Raw genomic sequence first — 22,333 nt, 5'->3', positions numbered from 1 at the left:
ATGTAGGCCTGGTGCTACCCCAGGCACGATGTTCTGCACTCTTCGTGGAACATGCTTGGTCATTGTAGAGCCGCAAGGTTACACATATAATGAAACTGAAGAGAAACAAAGGACTGCAGATTCTGGAATCTAGATGAAATCTAGATGAAATCTAGATAGCCTGTTGAGTTCCTCCAGCATCATTGTGTTTTTCATAATGAAACTGAATACAAGTCTGTTCCTACTGATGGCCCCACCATGCCATGGACATCCACTCTAGATCTGCTCTGCACCTAAATCTTTCAGCAGACTGGTATTGCCACATGATAGAGTGGAGGGTGTCCTCAGTCTGAAGGCAGGACTTCGCTGTCATAAGCATTATGTGGTGATCACTCCTGCCCGTGATGTCATGGTAAACATACCTGCAACAGGTAGATTGAAGTTGAGCTCAGGTAGATTTATCTCTCATGTTGGTTCTCTCAGTCAGGCCAAGTCTGGTAAATATGTCCTTCATGGCACAGTCAGCTCAAACACTGGCCCCACTCTTGGTGATGGGCACTGAAGTCCCCCATCCAGATATCATTCAGTACTCTCGAGTGCTTCTTCTGCATAGTGTCCAACATGGAGTAGCAGTGATTCATTAGCTGAGAGTAGGCGGTAGATGCAATCATCAGGTTTCTTTGTCCACAGATTACGCAGTCCCATGAGATTCAAGGAACAGACGTGAAGGATCTAAGGGACACTTCATCGCCACTGTCTACCTCTGTGCTGTGGGACATCCCAAGGATGGTAATGGGCATAGCTTGACAGAAGTGGTACTGCAGACTAGTCTTGAGGAACAGCACTTCCGTTCCAGATGTCAGTGAGGAGGAACTTGGAGGGGTTGCGATTTGTATATCTAAGTCTTGGATTTATTCTTATTATGCTCTCTCACAGCTGTTTGATAGAACTGTGTGGCTTGCTCATCCATTTCAGAGGGGAGTTAAGAGTCAGCTATATTGTTACAGCCTGATGATGTGCACAGGCAAGGCCATCAGATTTCCTTTCCTGAAGGATGTCAGTGAACCAGATGAGTTTTCACAACCATCCAGTGGTTACAAGGCCACTGTTAAGAATAACAGCAATTTCCTCCCTTTTTCTTAAAGAACTGAATTTAAATTGGCATTGTGGGATTTGAACATTTCCAGAACATTAATCCAAACCACTGGATTATTTATCCAGTATCATAACCACCATGCTATCAATCCCAAGGCAGTTCATGACCTGTTGGAGACATTGGTCAGGGAGCCTGGGTTATTGCCTCAGTTGTGATGTTTGGGTTCGGGTAAATCTGAGCTTTGGAGGGGTGCCAAATGAAAAATAATTTACAAAGTTGAACAGTTACATTGGTAATGGGATTGGGTATGAACGTATTATGTATTGGCCTACTTTAAAAGCTTTATACTTGGTGAGGGTCAATGATAACTTTATTGAAATCTCAGTAACATCAATTCTCAGCACTGGGGCATGATGATACCATGGGCTGGGTATCAGCTGTGGTGTGAGGGAGGCACTTCACCACCACCAGCTGATGACAGTTTTGGATTAACAGGGTGGGAACAGCAGCAGGTTGCTGAGAAATTTGACCCTTGTCTGGGGAAGGTCAGAAGCTGAACAATCATCAGCACTGGCATTTGGAAACCCATCTCCGTCCCCCATCAGGAAGGCCTTAAGGCTCTCTGCTTCTGTCTTTTGTGTCTCTACTTTCTTCAGTACCACTGTGCACAGAGACTTTTAAATGGACAGAATTTCCTCTCGTCCTTCCGTTTTGTATCTTTCTTTCTCTTTGACTGAGAGTACGAGGCACAAACTAAGTCAGCTCTGGTCCTGCCAGGACATTGTAAAGCTAAACTTACTCTGCATTTGGAGAAATGTAAATGCTTGAATATAACATTAATAATCCACTCATCCATAGCAATGCCTAAATATTGTAAGCTACTTAAGTAATGAGCTGTGTAAATATAAATGTCATTTATGAAGCACATTCATAAATTTGTGCCTTTTGTGAAGCACAAAATCTGCAGAGAACTGAGCTGTAAATATTACAGAATGCAATTGAACTGCCTACATTTGCTTCCAAAGTGGCGTAACTGAGTACAAGTGTTTCAATCTGTACCTGTGCTGCTGTCTCCGTGAATTAAACTTGTCACTCACCTTTGTTGCTGCCCATAACGCAGTCTGGAGCTTCAGTTGGCAGCTGATTCCGACACCAGGGCAGCTGATGTGATTGACTTCAATCAGTCCTTTGTCGATATTCACCACACTGTAATTCCTACCGGTTGTACAGAAACACACAGCGTAAGTTTGATGGAAAGGCTTTCACCTAAAATCTGTCAACACATCTTGACAGAGTGCATTAGATGAGCAGAAATTGGCTCCAAAGACACTGGGCTGGATTGTACTGAACACAACCAACAGTTCTGTAGAGAACTGCCAGCAAACAGCTTTGCCCAGATCTGCCTGTCCCTGAGTTCTGTGCCTGAGCATTGCAACATGAAGTTCAAGAACACATTGGGAGACGGATGTCAGCATATTACATGTCCTGTGTTGCTGCTGGACTTGGCACTGAGTCCAGGGCCAGAGCTCACCTGTGCAGAGCTGAGAGCCCCTATATATTTAATACTTGGCCGCTCAGCTTTCTACCAGCCTGTACGCAGCGCAGCTCCATTCACCTGAATTGGATCACCGAACAGGATTTAAAAAGTAGATGCAGTTAAGTGTTTTTTATTTTACTTAAGAATGCTTGCAATTAATACATCTGTTGAGTGTGCTTTAAGTAAATTTGAACAAGACAGTTCACGATCTTGGCATCGCATCTCACACAAATTTAAGGTTCTGACCAAGTCTGCTCCAAGACTAAGACCATTACCTCCACCCACATCTATAATATCTCCTGTTACACCCTGCTCAGCTGTTTAACTTTCTTGCCTTTTGATACCTCCAGACTGTTCCAAGGCTCAACCAGCTGACCTCCCATCTTCCATAACACTGAGGTCAAATTCCACTGCCTTTATCTTAAATTTATACCAAATCCTGTTCCATTCTCGCTCCTTTACTCACTGGGCCTCATGACTTACCAGTCTCTTGTACTTCTTTCAAATGCATTACCCCCTTCTAACTCTGCAACCTACTACAGCCTTATCACCTGCTAAGAAATATGACATTTGGTTCCCTCAGTCAAACAGCTGATATAGATTGTGATCAGCTGAGGTCTAAGCACTGATCCTACGATATCCCACCGGTCACAATCTGAGAAAGATCTGTCTGCTCCCTGTCCAAAAACCAATTCTCTATCCACATCAGCATATTATTCCAAACTCAATGTGCTCCAACTTCATGAAAACCCAAATACACCACAGCCATTATATAGTCTACTAGTTACATACTTAAAACTCCGGTAGATTAGTCAAACATGATTTTCTCTTCATAAATTCAAACCTCATTGTTTCTTACCAATCCTATTATTGTTTCTAATGTGTTCTGTTCTAACATCCATCATTATAGATTCCAACATTTTCCTTATGACTGACATTAGGCTAACAGATTTGTGGTTCCTTGTTTTCTCTCTCCTTCCTTTCTTAAACAGAGCGGTTACATTTGCTACCCTCTGATATATAGGAACAATTCCAGAATCTATAGAATTTTGGAAGATGTTAGCCACAGCATCCACCATCTCTATAGACCCTAACCTCTTTGAAAACTCTGGGATGCAGATCTCCTAGTCCTTGGGATTTATCAGTTTTTAGTCTCATCAACTTCCCTCATACTACTTTCTCATTAATCCTTCAGTTCCTCATTTGTGCCAGACCCTTGGTTCTTTGATATTTCTGCCTCCTTTTTTGCATTTTCTGTGTTTCCTGCTGCTTTACTTTTATTATCTATGTTGCTTTTCTGTACCACCTTCTTGGTTCCCCATCCTGAGTTCTAAAATGGTTCCAACCTTCTGCCTACTGCTATTTCTTACAACTTTATAAGATCTTCCAGCAGCTTGTTTTTTGAACTTTATAAGCCTCAGCTTTGAATTTAATACCATCTTTAATATTTCCTGTCCACCATGCTTGAACCATTTTCCTGTTGGGTTTGTGTGCCTTTAAAGGAATATATTTTTCTGTAAATTATGCATCATTTCTTTAAAAGCTAACCATTGCCTATCCATCTTCATAGCTTGAGATATATTTTCCCCCAATCAATCACAGCCAACCTTTCTTCATATCTTCATAGTTTCCTTTGTTTAGATTTAACTCCCAAGTTTTGGAATGAATTACATCATTTTCAAACTCAGTGCAAAATTCCATTATATTTCTCTCAGTAAAATCAAAAGTTTGAAGGGTTTGATGAAAGGTCTTCAACCTGAAATGTTCACCGTGTTTCCTTTTCCACACATGTTGCCTAAAATAGAATTGACTTTTCCCTAGCTCGAAAGAATGAAGCTTGTGTAAATATTGGGAATGCCAATCAAAAAAAAAACTGAGGCTGGAAATAGAGTTGTAGAGTCATACAGCATGGAATCAGGCCTTTTGGCCCAACTCATCCAATGCCAACCAAGCTGCCAACCTGAGCTTGTCCCATTTGCCTGGATTTGGCCCAGATCCCTCTAATCCTTTCCTATCTATGTACCTGTCTAGATGTCTTTCAAACATTGTAATTGTAGCCGCCTCTACGGCTTTGTCTGACAGCTTATTCCATATACCCACCACCCTCTGTGTGAAAAAGAGATCCCTCAAGTCCCATTTAATTTTTTCTCCCTCCCCTTAAATCTATGCCCTCCAGTTTTAGACTCCTTTACCCTGGGAAAAAAGATTGTGACCTTCCACCTTATCTACGTTCCTCATGATTTTATAAACCTCTATAAAATGCTGGAAATACTCAGCAGGTCAGGCCACACCTGTTGGAAGAGAAACAATTACCATTTCAGACTGAAGACCTTTCATCAGAACATCAGTAATGCCAAATGGTTTCCTAAGTTAACACACCCTAAAACCCAGCCTTATTGAGGTTTGGAACATCAGCAATTTGTTAAACACCCTCCTATCCAAAGAGGGATTAACATGAAGCAAAAGGAGGAACATAACATCCACCCACGGCCACAAGCCAAGCTGGAGATGATCAGTGACTCCAACTGATGAGAACTTCAGTAAGGTACGGTGGTTAGCAGACTAGTAACTCAGTTGTTGTGTGTACCATGTGCAAAATGCACTGAAGTTACTTGTCTAGGATACTCTGACGGCATGCCCCCAGCCCAAGGAGGACAATGGCTTCAAACACATGGGAGAACCATGTTCCCCGCAGGTCCCCCTGCAAGGTGCACATCCTCCTCCTTTGGAAAACTATTGTCCTTCATTGTCACTGGGTCTACATTCTGGATCATCCTACCCAACAGCACAGTGGGAGCACCTTCACCAGAAGGACTGTGTTGGTTCAAGAAGGTGGCTCAGCAACACCTTTTCAAGGACAACAAGTGTTGATCATGCCAACAATTCTGAAAATGAATACACGTAAGAAACTTAAGATCACCACCCACATTTATCAATCCCCTCAATACCAGCTCCAGTTATTGGTCTTTCCTTGTACAGACTCAATTCCCATTCTTCCATCCACTTTTGGGTTACATACGACAGGACTCCAGGGTCTTTAGAAGAAGATCAAATATGTTTATCCCAAATTTAAAGTTATTCTGTTCAGACTGCTCAGTATTGCTGCACTCACACAGAAAGCTGTACCAGGTCAGAAGGTGGGAGAGTAGGGGTTAAACTCTACAGGTTGTACCTTTTGGTTCCTTCTTCATCCCAGAAAATAACTGTGCGCTCGAGGTCCTGGGAAGGACAGAATAAGTTTTGTCTGCCAGACTGCAAGGTATACATGAAGATTGGAAAGCTGGGATCCTGCATCAATCTGACAGCAGAGCTTGCTCCTGGCCGCTAAACAGGAAGACAAGGAAAGTACAGTTCAGCAAGAGTTTTCTTAGCTCGAAGGCTGCTCGAACTAAAATTATAATCACAAGTTGCACTATAAACCTGTGACTTGCACTGGATTTATCACTTCCACCCTGCCTCTGGGGTTGCAGATAGAGGAATGGAGCTGTCCTAGCTTGCTAATCATCCCCAGTGGCTCAGCAGGGTGAGCTGGAGTCCCCACCCATCCTCTGGAGAGGAACGAAAATAAATGCCCTGAATAAAAATGCTGCAAATCTGAAGTAAAAACAGAAAATGCTGGAAACAGCCAGCAGCCAGGCTGTGAAGTGAGACACTGAGTAACGTTTCAGGTTGAAGATCCTTCATCAGACCTGCTGAGTGACTCCAGCATTTCCGTTCCTCCATTTTCATCTCTAGGTAAAACCTTATTGCCTGTCCTGCAACTCCTTTCTTTAAACTTTCTGCTTTTCTGTTTCTTTCTTTCTGTTTAAGCCACGTTACCTCTGACTGTCCCCCTTCCTGTCCCACCCTAGAACTCACCCAGGTGAGTAATCAAAGATCCCAACCACCCGGGTCATTCTCTCTTCTGTCCTCTTCCATCAGGTAGAAGATACAGGAGCCTGAGGGCATGTACCACCAGACATAAGGACAGCTTCTACCCCACTGTGATAAGGCTATTGAACGGTTCCCTTATACCATGAAATGGATTCTGACCTCACGATCTACCTTGTTGTGACCTTGCACCTTATTGCACTGCACCTTCTCTGTAGCTGTGACACTTTACTCTGTACTGCTACTGTTTTTACCTGTACTACCTCAATGCACTCTGTACTCGCTCAATGTAACTGCACTGTGTAAATGAATTGACCTGTACAATCGGTATGCAAGACAAGTTTTTCACTGTACCTCAGTACAAGTGACAACAGTAAACCAATACCAATAGCCCTGCCCCAATCATCTATTTCCTCTTGGTCTTTCAGTCACCTTGGCTACAATCAGCCAACAAAAACTTAAACAGAGTCTATGATATAAAACAGACTTCCAGTTACCTCCATGATACCACTCTTTCTTCTGCTATCTCTGCCTATATCCCTCCCAGTTTCCACCCACTTCTGTCACAGATGGGGCAAGGTAGGTATAGGATGGGAAATCAGTGCCAGATTGGGTGGGAGCGTTACACTTGCAAGATGTAGAATAGGAGCAATGAAGCATTGGCCAAGAATATGGGGAAAGTCACAGAGCTCTGAATGGCATGTGGGAAATGGATTGGAGAAGTCTATGACTTGGAACTTAGAGCTGAAAGCAGTGTCATAGTCATATCGTGATTTACAGGCTCTTTGCTCTTTGGCCCAGAGAGATCACACCATCAACCGCCCATTTACACTAATCCCATTTTATTCTCCCCACATTCCCATTAACTCTCCCAAGATTCTACCACTCACCCACACTCTAGGGGCAACTTATAGCCAATTAACCTACTAACCCATGTGTCTTTGGGACGTGGGAGAAAACTGGAGCACCCAGAGGAAACCCATACAGTCACAGAATGTACAACCTCCACACAGACAGCTCTGGAGGTCAGGATTGAACTTGGGTCATTGGAGCTATGAGGCGGCAGCTCTACTGGCTGTGCCACTGTGCTGCCCTGTAGTACGAGCCTGGTTGGCATTTTAATTATTAATTTATTTTATGTGGGCATCACTGGGAAGGGCAGCACTTATTGCCCACCCCTAAATGTCCTTCAGTGCTTGGCCACTTCAAGGGCAACCACGTTGGTGGACCTGGTTCACATGGCAGCCATCCGGGTAAGGAGAGCAGATTCCTCCATGTAGGTTATTAGTCAATTGGATGGGGGGGGGGGGGGGGGGGGGGGGGGGGTTGCGGAGGGGAGCTCTAAACAAAGACCTGGTAATAATTACTTCCAGAGTATTAAGTGAGGTTACTTTCCACTGCTGCCATGGTGGGTTTTAACCCAGGCCACTGGATTTTTACACCAGGCCTCTGGGTCACTGGTGCAATAATTTAACTGTTCTCCCACCAGCTCCCTCCCCTGGGTTCATGGAGTTCTGGCTTTGTCTGATTGCCAGGAGGGAAGAGGGACCTGTGCCGTATCATCCCAGGGTCTCAATCACCCCCTTAATGGGTGATTCCACTTGCTCCTTCACCAAATTGACCCCCCACCCCCTGTATCAACACATTTGCCCCTTTACCAATTGCCCCTCAGTAGCACTCCACTCTCCCTTTCATTGTCTGCTCCTGTGTTAATGTCACTACTCTCCATATTGCTACCCCCAAAAGGTTGCTGCTTATTTCCTGGCTGTTTTATATTAAAGACTCTGTTTGAGGTTCTGATGGGTTAACTGTAGCCGGGGCCCTGCCCTGGACCTTTCCTCAACTCTCTGCCTGGGCACTTGGTATAGGAACTCAGCTCCATCTCAGGCTCAGTTCATTTGAACACTCAGGCCTAGCACAAGGGGAAGGGAGGAGAAGTACCTCTGCATCAAGAGTTGAAAGGCCTGTGGTTTGTGCCAAAGAAATAGGCACTGATTTGCCATTTGATCCTTTATTTGTTGTACAATATCTCCCCTTTCTGAAATATCTTGGAATACTTTCTACATGGAGGCAAGTTGTTTGTCCAGCATTTTCTCGCCCCTTCACCTGCCTGGCCTTACCTTGCTAACCTTCCACTTTCCTGGCCCACCACTTGCTTTTCTCACCATGGACTCTGTCTACACTTCTCGCTGCCTCGGTATAGCAGCTACATAATCAAAGAACCCTCCCACCCCAGACATTCTCTCTTCTCCCTCCTCCCATCAGGCAGGAGATACTAAATCCTGAGAGCACGTACCACCAGGCCCAAGGACAGCTTCTATCCCACTGTCATAAGACTATTGAACGAACCTCTTGTACAATAAGATGGACTCTTGACCACACAATCTACCTCGTCATGGCCTTGCACCTTATTGTCTGCCTGCACTGCGCTTTCTCTGAAGCTGTAATACTATATTCTGCCTTCTGTTATTGCTTTTCCCCTGTACTACCTTGATGCACTGATGTGATGAAATGATCTGTATGGATGGCATGCAAAACAAAGTTTTTCACTGTAGCTTCGTAGATGTGACAATAATAAACTGATTTCCTTACCTTTTCAGGCTTGGTGTCCCAGCACTGAAACATTAGATTCTGCAACTTGCAGAACTGCACCTCCTCCAGAGGTCCCAGCAAAGGTCGGACTCCTTTAGACAGCTTTTTAGCAATCTGTGCCTGGTGATGTCCGAGGATTGGCCGTTGTCCAGACAGCAACTCATACAGGACCATACCGTATGAAAACATGTCAACCTTAAAAGAACAAATCACAGAACAGTTGCAGCACAGTAGAGTCCATACCAGCTCCATGTAACAACAATCCCACATCCCCACCCTCTCTCCACAGTCCTGCAACTTCTTTACTTTCAGAATCACTTCCCTTAATTTGCATAAAAAAAGTTCTACCTCAAGTCATTTTGTTCTACATCCTCTGGTCTTGACACCTGGGATGGAGCATTTCAGTTGTGAGGAGAGACTGGATAGGCTGGGTTTGTTTTCCTTGGAGCAGAGAAGGCTGAGGGGAGAACCTGTCAGAGGTTTACAAAGTTATGAAGGACACAGATAGGGTAAATAGTAGGAAACTATGGATTTGTCTCTGGTTGTGCCTTTTTCTTTGCACTAAAGCCTTGTTTTTGCCGTCTTTTTTTCTCTCTTTTCGCTATCTTATATAATTTATGTTCTGTGTGTTGTCTGTACCTATGTGCCTGTGATGCTGCTGCGAGCAAGTTTTCATTGTACCTGTACCTCACCATACTTGTGCATATGACAATAAACTCAACTTGACTTGACCTTTTCCCATAGCAGAAATGTCTAAAACTGGACTACGTAGGGTAAGGGAGAGGAGGTTTAGAAGGGATCTTACCCAGAGCGTGGTTGGAATCTGGAACACACTGCCTGAGAGTGGTTGGCGGAGGCTGGAACTCTCAAAACATTTAACAAGTATTTAGATGAGCTCTTGAATCGCCAAGACACAGAAGGAGACTGACCAAGTACTGTTAATTAGTACAGATGGGTATTTGATGGTTGCATGGACACAGTGAGCCGAATGGCCTGTTTCCAAGCTGTATGACTCCATAATCTCCATCAAGGGGATCTCTCCATCTACTCTCTCTGTACCTTTGTGATTTTAAATGCTTCAAAGATGTGTGGGTTGGTAGAATAGTTGGTCACTGTAAATTGCCCCTTGTGTGTGGATGTGAGTGATAGAATCTAGAGGGAGGTGATGGGAATTTCTTTTTTATTGCACTATTTATTTTTGTAATTTATGGTAATTTTGTGTCTTTGCACTATACTGCTGCTGCAAAACAACAAATTTCACATCATCTAAGCCAGTGATAATAAATTGGATTCTCATTCTGAATGTGGGGAGAATAAAATGGGATTAGTGTAGGATTAATATGGATGAGTGCTTAATCCAAGGCATGGAATTGGTGGGCCAAGGGACTTGCTTCTAAGCTGTATAACTCTATGACTGTTGTTGAACTTCCTTGCAAACCTCCTCTACTCCAAAGGCAGCAACCCCAGCTACTCCTGTCTATTCATGTAACTAAATTCCTTCCACAGAATTATTTTGGAAAATCGCTTCTGCATCTACCCCAAAGTCGGCACACCTTTCCTAAAGTGGACACAATACCACAGTTGTGGCTGAACCAGAGCTTCATACAAAGTTCATCCTGACAATGAAAAGCAAACAAAAACTGTAGATGCTGAAAAGATGCAGGAAAAATGGAAAATGCTGTAAAAATTCGGGAGGTCAGGCAACGTCTTTGCAGAGAGGCATAGACTTAAAGTTTCAGGTCGATAACCTTTCATCAGTACTGAAAACTCTGGAAAGTGACCATGGCACTACCAGGCACTAACACACTGTCCTTTCTCTCTAACCCTTTAAAGTTCCTCTCACCTGAGCACTATCCCATCCCTCCTCAATAGTTTAAAAGTCTTTCCTACAGCCCTAATTATTCCACTTGCCAGGACACTTCTCCTAGAATGATTCAAGTAAAGGTGAGCCCAGTACCAATGGATTGAAGCTCATTTCTCCCACAAGACTCTTTGGACCATGCATTCCACTCTCTGATCTGATGACCCTCTGCCAATTTGAACGTATCTCAGATGGTAATCCAGAGACTAGGAGAGTGCAGGTGAGGTTTCACTGGGTGTCACTGAGTGCACGTGGAATTTGATGTGGCTTCAGATGATTTTGCGGAGGGGTTGTTAGCCGATGAGATGCAGGAGAGGAACAATATTAGATCCTCCTCGGACTTCAGGAATAACAATCTGAGAGCATGGAGGTGTCATTGCACGTCATTCTCTGTTTGTGCCAGGGTGGAAAAGAATGGAAGTAGGCAAGTCCTCTCCCAGCATTGGAGAAAATACTGAGATCAACAATGGCTGCAGACAGCCAAGTAACAAAGAGGGATAGTTAATCACAGATAGCCACTTGACTTGATTTCAGGTGGCAGCGTGGAAACCTGATGGAGGCTTGACTGGTGCAGACATGAAGTATTAGTGGTGGAAACACAGAGCCAAAGAGGATGAAACACCATCGTACAAAAAAAACAAGTTAAGACGGCACATCCACAACTTGAGGATGACACCACGGTAGAGGTCACGAGAGCTGGCGTTTCCATTGTAAACTGCATAATTACATCTGATTACAAAATTAATGTTGGATAAGGAAATTCAGTTTCACACCTTTTCATCGTAAACAATCCCTGGCATAATTTCTGGTGCTTGATATCCAGGAGTACCTTCTACCCCAAGAGCTCCCTCATGGAATGACTGACGAGATACCCCGTAATCAGACAGTTTCACATTGACTGGGCACACCACATCCAGAGTCCAAACTAAAACATTATCAGACTTGAGGTCGCAGAAGATGATGTTCTTCCTATGTAGATAGGCCAACCCAAGTGCAATTTGATAGGCCATTCTGTACGTCAGCATGTGGCCCAGGGGTATGAAGGAGGTATCTGCTTGGAAGAGAACAGCTGTTTTACTTTCACAAATGAATAAGCCAGTTAATTTCAGGTAATCATTCCTTCACAAACTGATACAACTTAAATTTTGGATAATAATGAACCCTTATTAGTGTAGCGGTTAGCGTAACGCTATTACAGCGCCAGCGACCTGGGTTCAATTCCCAACGCTGTGTGTAAGGAGTTTGTACGTTATCCCCGTGTCTGCGTGGGTTTCCTCTGGGTGTTCCGGTTTCCTCCCACATTCCAAAGATGTACAGTTTAGGAGCTGTGGGCATGCTATGTTGGCGCTGGAAGAGTGGTGACACTTGCTGGCTGCCCCAGCACATTCTCAGTTACGCAAAAAGACGTATTTCACTGCGTGTTTCGATGTACATGTGGCTAATAAATAAATATATTATCTTATCTAAATAGCAAATCCACAATAAATCCCACAATTACATTGAAATCCAATTTTAATTTTCAATTTGAACAGTACATTAAAGTTTATTACTAATTCCAAGTCCAAACCTTCTTCACATTCCCAATAATTTGTGCTTCCACAGCAAGCATTTTCCACAATGCAATTTAATTTTTTAAGTGTTATATTTCCGTTACCTTTAGAGTATTCGGTTAGCACCATATTGAGACTGCCCAATGGAGCCAACTCCAAGGCAAAGCAAAGCGGGTGAATGCTGATGCCCACCAGTGCCACGATGCACGGGTGCTGCAGGGAGTGAAGTATACTGGTTTCCTGCCGGAACTCGGAGAAATTCCGCAATGCTTCCAAGGCTTCCAGGTGCCTAAACATTGAATCTAAAATGAAAGGTGGAAAATAAATCTCCAATTAAGGTGGGCAACAGAGACCAAGAGCACCTCCAGACATTTAGGTTGGTGCTTCGATAGTGGAATTAGTTATTGAGATTAAGGACTCAGACCCAGGAATGAGGAGAGAATGCCAATATCTGTTCCTCTCTCTAAATTACTCACCATCTGGACTTAACATCATTATTACCATTTTCTAAATATCTCATTACCATTTCCTTAACAATAGATTCCAGCATTTTCCTACTACTAATATCAGGCTAATTGTCAATAGTTCCTAGTTTTCTCTCCCCCTCAGGTTATATTTGCTACCTTCTAATCTGTATGAACAGCTCTATAGTTTTGGAAGATGACAACCTAGCGCATCCACTATCTCTACAACCTCGCTTTTCAAAACCTTGGGATACAGGTCACTATTTTTGAGTTGTAGCTGACGTTTATCTCCTCAGACACTCTAGACTTGCTGCTCTCCATTGTTTCCTGTTTCTCTGTGTCTTCTCCATGAAATTAGACACAAATTTCTTTAAGTTTCTGCCAATCCCTAATATAAATCTCCTGTCACAATGTGTAAGGGACCCACATTAACACCTACTACTCTTTTTTTATTATACAAAGAAGCTTTCATAGTCTGTTTTCCTTTTTCTCATTAGACTGCCCTTGCTTTTGACTTTCTCCTTCCTCATCAACATCTTGATCCTGCTTTGCTGAATTCTGAAATTTTCCCAATCCTCGGGTTACAGTTTGTTCAGTAATGTTATAAGCCCTTTTCTTCAATCTAATACTGCCCTTAACTTTTCTCGTTAGCTGTGACTGGCCTACTTTCCCTGTCATTTTTTTGTGCCTTTAAGCGATACGTATGTCTTGTAATCTACGTCAGAATCAGAATTAGATGCGTTAATTCTTTGAAGATTAACAATTTTTTTTACAGTCAAAAATGGTAATAAAAAGTGGTTTCCCTTTATACATTGCGGAGTATCCCTTGATGTGGTTAAGAGTGTCCACTTGGGATGGGTTTAGGATGGAAATTAGAAATTTTAATAAGCATGTTGAGAACTCCACCTGTGATTTTAAATGACCAGAAATGATTTTATAAAACCATAGTGAACTTTCTAATAGTTTCTTTAATGTACAATGGTCAATTTCTTGGGAAATTGATTTTATGAAATGTAAAGTCTTTTAAAACACACCCACAACTAAACTAAATACCATTCCAAATGCTTTCCTGAATCAGGTGAATCTTGTGCTTAACCCAGGTGAATGCCCAGCTTTAGGGGCAAACTGAATCATGAACAAAGGTGAGAGAATGTGGAAAGCATGAACTGTAAGTAATTTGGTGTGTAACTCTCCTAGCTTTTAGAACCCTAGATTTTTTCCTCTGGTTCACCAATCCCACTTCCATTGCACTAATATTGCGCTTGTACAGTAAACAAGTAAAAACTCAACACCAAAGATCATATTCATATTGCAATGCAAGTTACTATATTTACCCTTGCGGAGGTTACTGGATTGTGCTTGATAACTTTTGAAGTGAAACTTTTTGACTGCTACAGGCATTTTTCTGTACTTTGCTTTGTACACAGTGGTACCACTACCTCCTTGTCCCAGAACCTGGTCTGTACTTTCACTCTGTTCCAAACACTTCACATCCAGAAACAACCTGTTAAACAATATTAAATATGGTTACAAAAAGAACATTGCAGTAAACTGCTCATAATCTAATTCACACAATAGGATACAAGATGTTAACTAGTTATATCAATGTTAGCACGGAAGAGTCAGATCATTTTGAATTACGGAATGACAGTAGGAGACCCTTCTGTTAACTGCAACTGCACCAGCTCTCTACCAGAGCAATTCACCAGTTCTATCTCCCAGCCCTTTCTTTGTAACCCTGCAAATTGCTTTCCACTATATATTTATCCAATTGCTTTTAAGACCACCATGGAACCTGCCTCCACCACATCTGCAGACAGTTCAAACCACACACTGTGCAAATAAAGTTCTCTTCATGAGCAAAACATTGTGTGTTCTTTAAACCTTTTAACCTCAAATCAAAGACATAATATCATCATCTTTTTGTGTGCTAACCACTGAAATTCGAATGAAACAAGAATTTGGGACTCTGCCTTCAGAAAATGATTGGTTGCTGTTGATAGACTTGTTGTATCACTGGCTGTTCAAATGGCAATACTGGAAGGAGAGAGTTTGGTGTCGCTGTATTACTTGGTTGAGTTTTCCACATTTCCATGCTGCTGTGCATTTCAACAGGCAGTTTGTAAATCTGCAGTTAAGGAAGAGTTTGTAAAATCAAGTGCATTCTTTGCACTGACCTACTTTCACATAAATTTCTTCACTGGGATCTCAGAAGCAGATTTTTAGGAGTCTATTAATTCAAGAATAAACCAATTTGCCACACAATGTTATCTTTGCCGATGCTGCAGTAAGACAGTAGTTACCAAATCTGACTGGAACCATTCCTGAAGGTTTGACCACTCAATCCCTGACCACATGGCAGCAGTTACAGTGCCCCCTCACCATTTATTGGATTCCAGCTTGGATTCCGATTCCCCGTGACGAGCCTGAACTGCCCATCACTATTTGGATTTTACACATCAAACCCAATCTGAATCCAACCAAGAGCACAAAGGGCACTTACTGTAGAATCACAGCTATAAATGGCAGGGGGTGGGGGGGGGATGGTCATTCATCATATTGGATGTGACACAAATGCAAACAATCAGTGATTACCCTCAGAGAAACCCTCAAGTTTTATTTGGCCCACAAGCTTCCACCTCCATCAACTGTTCCTCTGTTATCACTCCACTCATTCGTGAAGTGTCTGCTCCTCCCTGGTGTCACTTAACTAGCTCATGCTCTGGCTGCTCCTCTCTGAGAGCTTTGAAAGCCTCCCCAGACAAGGGTGGAAATAGTTTGCAGGGCCACAGATCAAGGGCAGTGGACTGTTGAGAATGCTCAATGAGAGGTTGCTGGGCTGAATGGCTTCAGTCAGTGTGGTAATAACTCCACAATTTTATGATTCAATGATAAACCTGTCCTCTAGCTCTCCCACTCATTAATCCCATTCACTCACCATTAAACCCCGCCTCCCCACTGCATTAAGTCCCGCTGCCCCACCACATTAAACCCCGCCTCGCCCCCGCATTGTCCCGCCTCCCTGCCGCATTAAGCTCCACCTCTTGCCTGTTTAACAGTCTTGCTCCCCCACTTATCGAATGCGACCTCTCCCATACCTTCTTTTTATATTGTTGAACCCTTCTCTCCTATCTCTTCAATTCTACCCCAAATGACATTCCACATACTGACTTCCCACCTTCTGCTCTTCCCCAGCCCTCTGTCCATCTGAATCCCCATCTCATGGCTTCCCAGCCCACTCCCAAACCTCAGTCTTTCCAGCAAACCAACCAGCTCTTGCTCGTGCCAACGGCACCTGAGAAGGTCACACTGGTGGGGGAGGTGGGATGCTGGTGGTGGGTGAAGAGTAATGGGGAGAGAAACATCTTTGTACTGTTGCTGAATTAGCTCCCATACTTGGAACACCAGCACCATTATTGGGAATGGGGTGAGGTGGGGTAGATAAGCTAAGATATCTTATCTTGTCTTAATTATAAAACTGTTCCAGAACAGACGGCCATTGAGTAGAGCAATCCAATCAATCCCACTCCCTCACACTTTCCCTTAGATCCTGCGGTCAATCCCACACATTCTCCCTGTTTAGATTAAGAGAATTTAGTCTGCTTTAGACTTTTCCACAGCGAACAACCTCAGTTGTAGCTAAATCACTCATCCTGGAACCAATCCAGGAAATCTTTTCTGCTTCCTAAAGACCTTAGCTAAAGTGCATTGAACAATATTAGAAACAATACTGTAGCTGCGGGCTGACCAGTGTTTTGTAAAGGCTCCTTGTTTATATCTTCCAAGTAAATGTAAGGCTGGTCAATTTGATGTTGTGTAAGGTTAACTTAATTAAGGAGAGTCAGTCATTATTTGTAAAAGGCAGATCTTGTCTGACTAACCTAAATGAATTTTTTGATGAAGTTACAAGGAATATAGATGAAAGAAATACAATGGTTGTCCATAAAGATTTTAAGGAAATGTTTGACAAAGCACCACACATAAAGGCCGTAGAAACAAGTGAAACCTCATAGAATAAAATAAAACATTGGCTCAAGGCATAAATTGTGGTACATGTTTCTTTTTCAGACTGAGTGTCTGGATCAGTACTGGTGTCCTCATGGGTTGGTGTTGGGACCACTGTTTTTTCTGATGTGTATGTTTATGAAATAGATATTGGAATACAGAACAAAAGTTTAAAATTTGATGATGATACTCAACTTGAGGTTGCAAAAAGTGAGGGTGACACAAAGTTAGGTTGGACAAGCTGGGGCAACTCTGAGAAGCAAGGAATGTTGAGGAGATCTGATGGAGGTGCAGTAGATTAAGAATCATTTAGATAAGGTAGACAATTTTGTTCTCATTGGTGACGGTACAAAGAGAGGGTGCAGATTAAAGGTTTTGGGAAAGAAGAACAGGTTGCGGAATGTAAATAAGTTCTTTAATGGTAATGACCTGGACTCACTGCTTACAAGGGTAGTGGAAGCCAAGATGATTATAAAAGGGAATTGAAATGGCAATAGAAGAAAATAAACTTTGAGGGTAACAGGGATAGAGTGGGAATGGGACTAACTGGACTGCTCTACAGAGAGACGACATGGACTAGATGGCCCAGTGGACTCCTTATGTGTCTGAAGGGTTTATTAATCAGCCTGCTTTGCCATTGGCAAACATTTCTGTACATGCACATACAGGTCTCTCTGATCCCACAGCCCTTTGGGATTGTAGAATTTAGTCTTTAATGGGTTTTGAATTATTTCTTTCTTAGATTTCATTGCGTTCAGGACTATTTTTTCAGCTATTAATGCTTGGCAAAAAAAAAAGTATTTCTGGTTATTAAAAAAAAACTTTGGCCAAATTCATTGTCTTTTGGCTTCTATGATACATTACAACTGAACTGGAAATGAGAATACTACCAGTTTCCCCACCCTCTCACCACAAGGTACCTGGTCAGGCCACTGGCTAGTCTACCTTTAGTACCTGTCCACAAACAGATGTGATTGATCATTTGAAAGCCCGTTCTTGTAGCTAAATGTATGGTCATTATAAAAGATATTGCCAACAAGTTAATCAGTGTAAAAAACATAAAAAATAAATAATTTTTTAAGCATCATAATGGCACCACTAGACAGGACAGTGAGCTGGTGTGCACCAATACTGGTAAGAAAGTGGCCAATGCTATTAGTGTATTAGGGTTTAACAGGTGATGTTAGTGAAACAACTGTACCAGTTAGAAATTTAAGTCACTTTTAATCCTGGGAACAAAGTCCCAGTGTGCAAATTCTGTGAGCAGCAATTGTGATCCCATTTCAAACACAATAGCATCTTCAGTGTCAGTTCAACAGTACCTGCACAGGGCACTAATGTTCTAATCTTTCAACACCAAGTAGGACTAATGGTTTTAATTGTCATTTAAAACCAAAGCATTCAAGGGCCTATCTATACTCATTCTTCTTGCCAAAATGCATAATTTTCCTGCATTAAATTTTGTGTTTGCACATTCCATCAGCTAAGATCTTCCTGAAGTCTACCATTATCCTTCCCGTACTTCTGAGCTCAGTGTCATTGGAAAATCTGGAAATTTTACCTTTCACGCTTGAGTCTTGGTCAATAATCTACATCAAAAATAGCCATGGCCCCAGCTGCCCTCTTGGACCACCAATGTCTATTTCCAGTCTGTAAAACAACCATGTACTGCAACTCTCCGGCTTCTGTTCCAGAAAACATAGAAATAGTACAACACAGGAACAGGCCCTTCAGCCCATGATGTCTGTGCTGACCATGATACCAATTTAAACTGCACATCTGCCTGCAGATGGTCTATATCTTCTACCTGTTCACGTGTCTATCTAAATGCCTCTTAAACGTTGCTATCGCTTTTGCTTCCACCACCTCCTCTAGCAGTGCATTCCAGGCATCTACCACACTCTATATAAAAAAAACTTGCCATGGAAATCTCTTTTAAATTTCCCCCTCTCACCTTAAACCTATACCCTCTAGTATTTGACATTTCCATCCTGGGAAAAAGACTCTATCTACCCTGTTTATGCCTCTCATAATTTTTTATACTTCAATCAGGTCGCCTCTCAGCCTCCAATGCTCCAGAGAAAACAATCAGAGCTTGTCCAACCTCTCCTTTTAGGTAATATTCTCTAATCCAGGCAACACCCTGGTGAACCTCTTCTGCACCCTCTCCAAAGCCTTTACACTCTCCCTGTAGTGTGGTGACCAGAAATGCACACAATACTCCAAAGGTACCCTGACCAAATTTTTAATACGACTGCAATATGACTTATGGACTTTTATACTCAACACCTGAACCGACAAAGGCAAGTGTGCCATATGCCTTCTTTACCACCCTTGTGTTGCTGTCTTCAGGAAGCAAGGGACTTACACCAAAGATCCCTCTGTACATCAATGCTCCTAAAGGTCCTGCCATTTACTGCATACTTTCCTCTTAAATTCGACCTCCTAGAGTGTAATACCTTACACTTACCTGGATTAAACTCCATCTGACATTTCTTTGGTCACACTTCCGACTGATCTATATCTTGCTGAATCCTTTGACAACCTTCCTCACTATCCACAGCTTCACCAATTGTTGTGTCATGTGCAAACTTACCAATCAGCCCACCTACATTTTCGTCCAAATATATATCACAAACAGCAGCCAATTTCTTACTCACATTCCCTTTACCATTTGCTGAATTTCAGTTCTGCTAACCAACCTTTTATGTGGAACTCTCTTAAACACCTTCTGAAAATGACATGTGCTACATTGCTTCCATTACACTCTGTTCACTCATCGAAAAACTGGTTGATGGGTGGCAGGTTTATCCTCATCTCAGGAAAGTGCCTCACACTACAACCATGACCTGGTACAACCATACACAGTGCTCATTAAATACTCCAGTCTTGCCCACTGTCTCTATATACACGTCACCATTCTGGTCCTGAATCAGCTCAATTCCTTGTCTTTCTAAACTTGAATTACTCACATGCCACAATAGACTTTTGAGTTCCCGCGTATGTTATCTGCCAATCTTTAAACTAAATAGTGTAAGAGTGAGTTCTGGTGAGGGGAAATTTAGAATGATAGGCAGGGTCTTTCAGGAAGTTACAGTCCAGACAAATATTATAGTACATCTCCAAATAACAGTTGGATTGTACAGAATCAGCATGAATTTATGAAAGGATAATCTTGTTTGACAAATCTATTAGAGTTCCTCAAGGTTGTACTTGCAGAATCCATTCAGGGAACAGTGAGTGTGCTCTATTGGGACTTGCAGAAGCTGCCACATGAGAGATAATTAAACATAATTAAAACACATGTGGTTGGGTATAATATACTCAGGATTAGTTAACAGACAGAAAAAAAGAGAGTAGAATAAACAGATTATTTTTGGGCTGGGAGGCTGTGACTAGTGAGTTGCCACAGGGCTGGTGTGGGGGTTCTAGTTGTTCACAATCTCTGTCACTTTATAGGGGATATCCAGTGTAATACATCCACACTTGCTGTTGAGACAAAGCTAGGTGGCAGTGTGGGCAGTGAGGAGAATGCAGAGAGAGGTTTCAGGAAAAGTAGACTGGGCAAGGAAAGTGGTAGGTGTAACATAGTGGGGAAAAATCTGAGGTCATCCACTTTGGTAGAAAGAAGTAGAAAAGTGGTGTGTTTTTTTATAAATAGAGAAAGATTGAAAGGAGTTGGTGGTCAGAGGGACCTGGATATCCTTGTGCACACATTCCTGAAAGTTAACACTGAGTCATAGAGAGATACAGCACAGAAATGGGCCCTTTGGCCCACTGTCTGTGCCGACCATCAACCACTCACTTATACTAATCCTACATTCATTCCTTTTTATTATATTCCTCACATACTCATCAACTCCCCCCAGATCCTACCACTCAACTATACACTAGGGACAATCTAAATGGCCAATTAACCTACCAACCCGTACATCATTGGGATGTGGGAAGAAACCAGAGCATCCGGAGGTAACCCATGCCGTCATAAGGATAACGTGCAAACTCCACATCGACAACACCCAAGGTCGGGATTGAACCAAGGTCTCTGGTGCTGTGAGGCAGTGGCTCTACCAGCTGTGTTACACTGTGCAAGCAATTGGGAAGGTAAACAGGACATTGGCTTTTACTGAAAGACAATTTGAGTACAAGAGTAGTTGTCCTGCTCCAAATACCCAAGGCTCTGGCAGAATACATTGGAAATACTGCGGACATAATGTCTCCCTACCTTTGGAAGGTGATAGTGTGATAGATTGCTAAGAAGGTTCGCCGGGATTGATTCCTGAGATGACGGCTTTATTATAGGAGGAGAGATTAAGCTTATTCTCCTGAGTTCAGAAGGATGAAAGGTAATTTCTTTGAAATGTTCAAAATTCTTATGAGGCTTAACAGGATAGATGCAGAGTTGATGTGAAATTCTGGTATTCTTGACCAAGCAGGCTACGGAGTTGTGGACTACATTCAAGACAGAAACTGACAGATTTTTAGATAACGAGGGGATCAATGAGTGCAGGAATGTGATGCAGAGGTAGAAGAACAGCCGTGATCTTATTGAATAGTGTAAAAGGTGAGGGACTGATCGGTCTACTGTTATTTTGTTTTCACTCCCCTGCTAGATCCTTCTACACTCCGCCTGCTCCTTGTCTGTATTCTCAGACACCCACTCTTTCTGCTTCTTCCTGCCCTCCACCGATCACCTTGAGAACACGTACCACCAGGCTCAAGGACTGTTCTAAGTCCCTTGAGCGGACTTCTTATACAATAAAGACAACTCTTGATCCCTCAATCTACTTTGTCATGGTCCTGCACTGCACATTCTCTGTAACACTATATATGCACAGTACAGGCCCTTCGGCCAACAATGTTGTGCCGTCATTTTATCCTGCTCTAAGATTTATCTAACCCTTCCCTCCTACATAGACACATGAATGATAGAGAAATGGGGGGCTATCTAAGAGTCTCTTGATGTCCCTAAATGTATCTGACCCACAACCTTTGCCGGCAGTGCGTTCCATGCACCCACCACTCTCTGTGTAAAGAACACATGAATGATAGAGAAATGGGGGGCTATCTAAGAGTCTCTTGATGTCCCTAAATGTATCTGACCCACAATCTTTGCCGGCAGTGCGTTCCATGCACCCACCACTGTCTGTGTAAAGAACTTGCCCCTGAGATCCTCCTTATATCTTCCTCCAGTCACCTTAAACTTATGTCCCCTCTTGTTAGCCATTGTCGCCCTGGGAAAAATCTTTGACTGTCCACGCGATATATGCCTCTTATCATCTTGTACACCTCTATCAAGTCACCTCTCATCCTCATCCTCTCCCAAGAGAAAAGCCCTAGCTCACTCAACTTATCCTCATAAGACATGCTCTCCAATCC

General features: G+C 42.7%; 1 protein-coding gene across 4 annotated transcripts in view; it reads right to left on the bottom strand.

The window, feature by feature from the left end:
- Window positions 1-22,333, bottom strand: part of lrrk1 (leucine-rich repeat kinase 1) — a 139,487-nt gene that overhangs the window by 12,451 nt on the left and 104,703 nt on the right. For 3 of the 4 annotated variants that reach the window (XM_052040605.1, XM_052040606.1, XM_052040608.1), the window contains 6 exons: window positions 14,284-14,453; window positions 12,590-12,787; window positions 11,709-11,989; window positions 9,075-9,269; window positions 5,785-5,936; window positions 2,173-2,290 (listed from right to left, as the gene is read on the bottom strand). In XM_052040605.1, coding sequence (XP_051896565.1) covers window positions 2,173-2,290; window positions 5,785-5,936; window positions 9,075-9,269; window positions 11,709-11,989; window positions 12,590-12,787; window positions 14,284-14,453 — 1,114 coding nt within the window. The remainder of the gene's footprint in view (window positions 1-2,172; window positions 2,291-5,784; window positions 5,937-9,074; window positions 9,270-11,708; window positions 11,990-12,589; window positions 12,788-14,283; window positions 14,454-22,333) is intronic. The other variant, XM_052040607.1, reaches the window with a different exon arrangement.

Source organism: Pristis pectinata, chromosome 28, assembly GCF_009764475.1.
Source record: "Pristis pectinata isolate sPriPec2 chromosome 28, sPriPec2.1.pri, whole genome shotgun sequence".
NCBI lineage: Eukaryota > Metazoa > Chordata > Chondrichthyes > Rhinopristiformes > Pristidae > Pristis > Pristis pectinata.
This window is presented reverse-complemented; position numbering and strand designations above follow the sequence as displayed.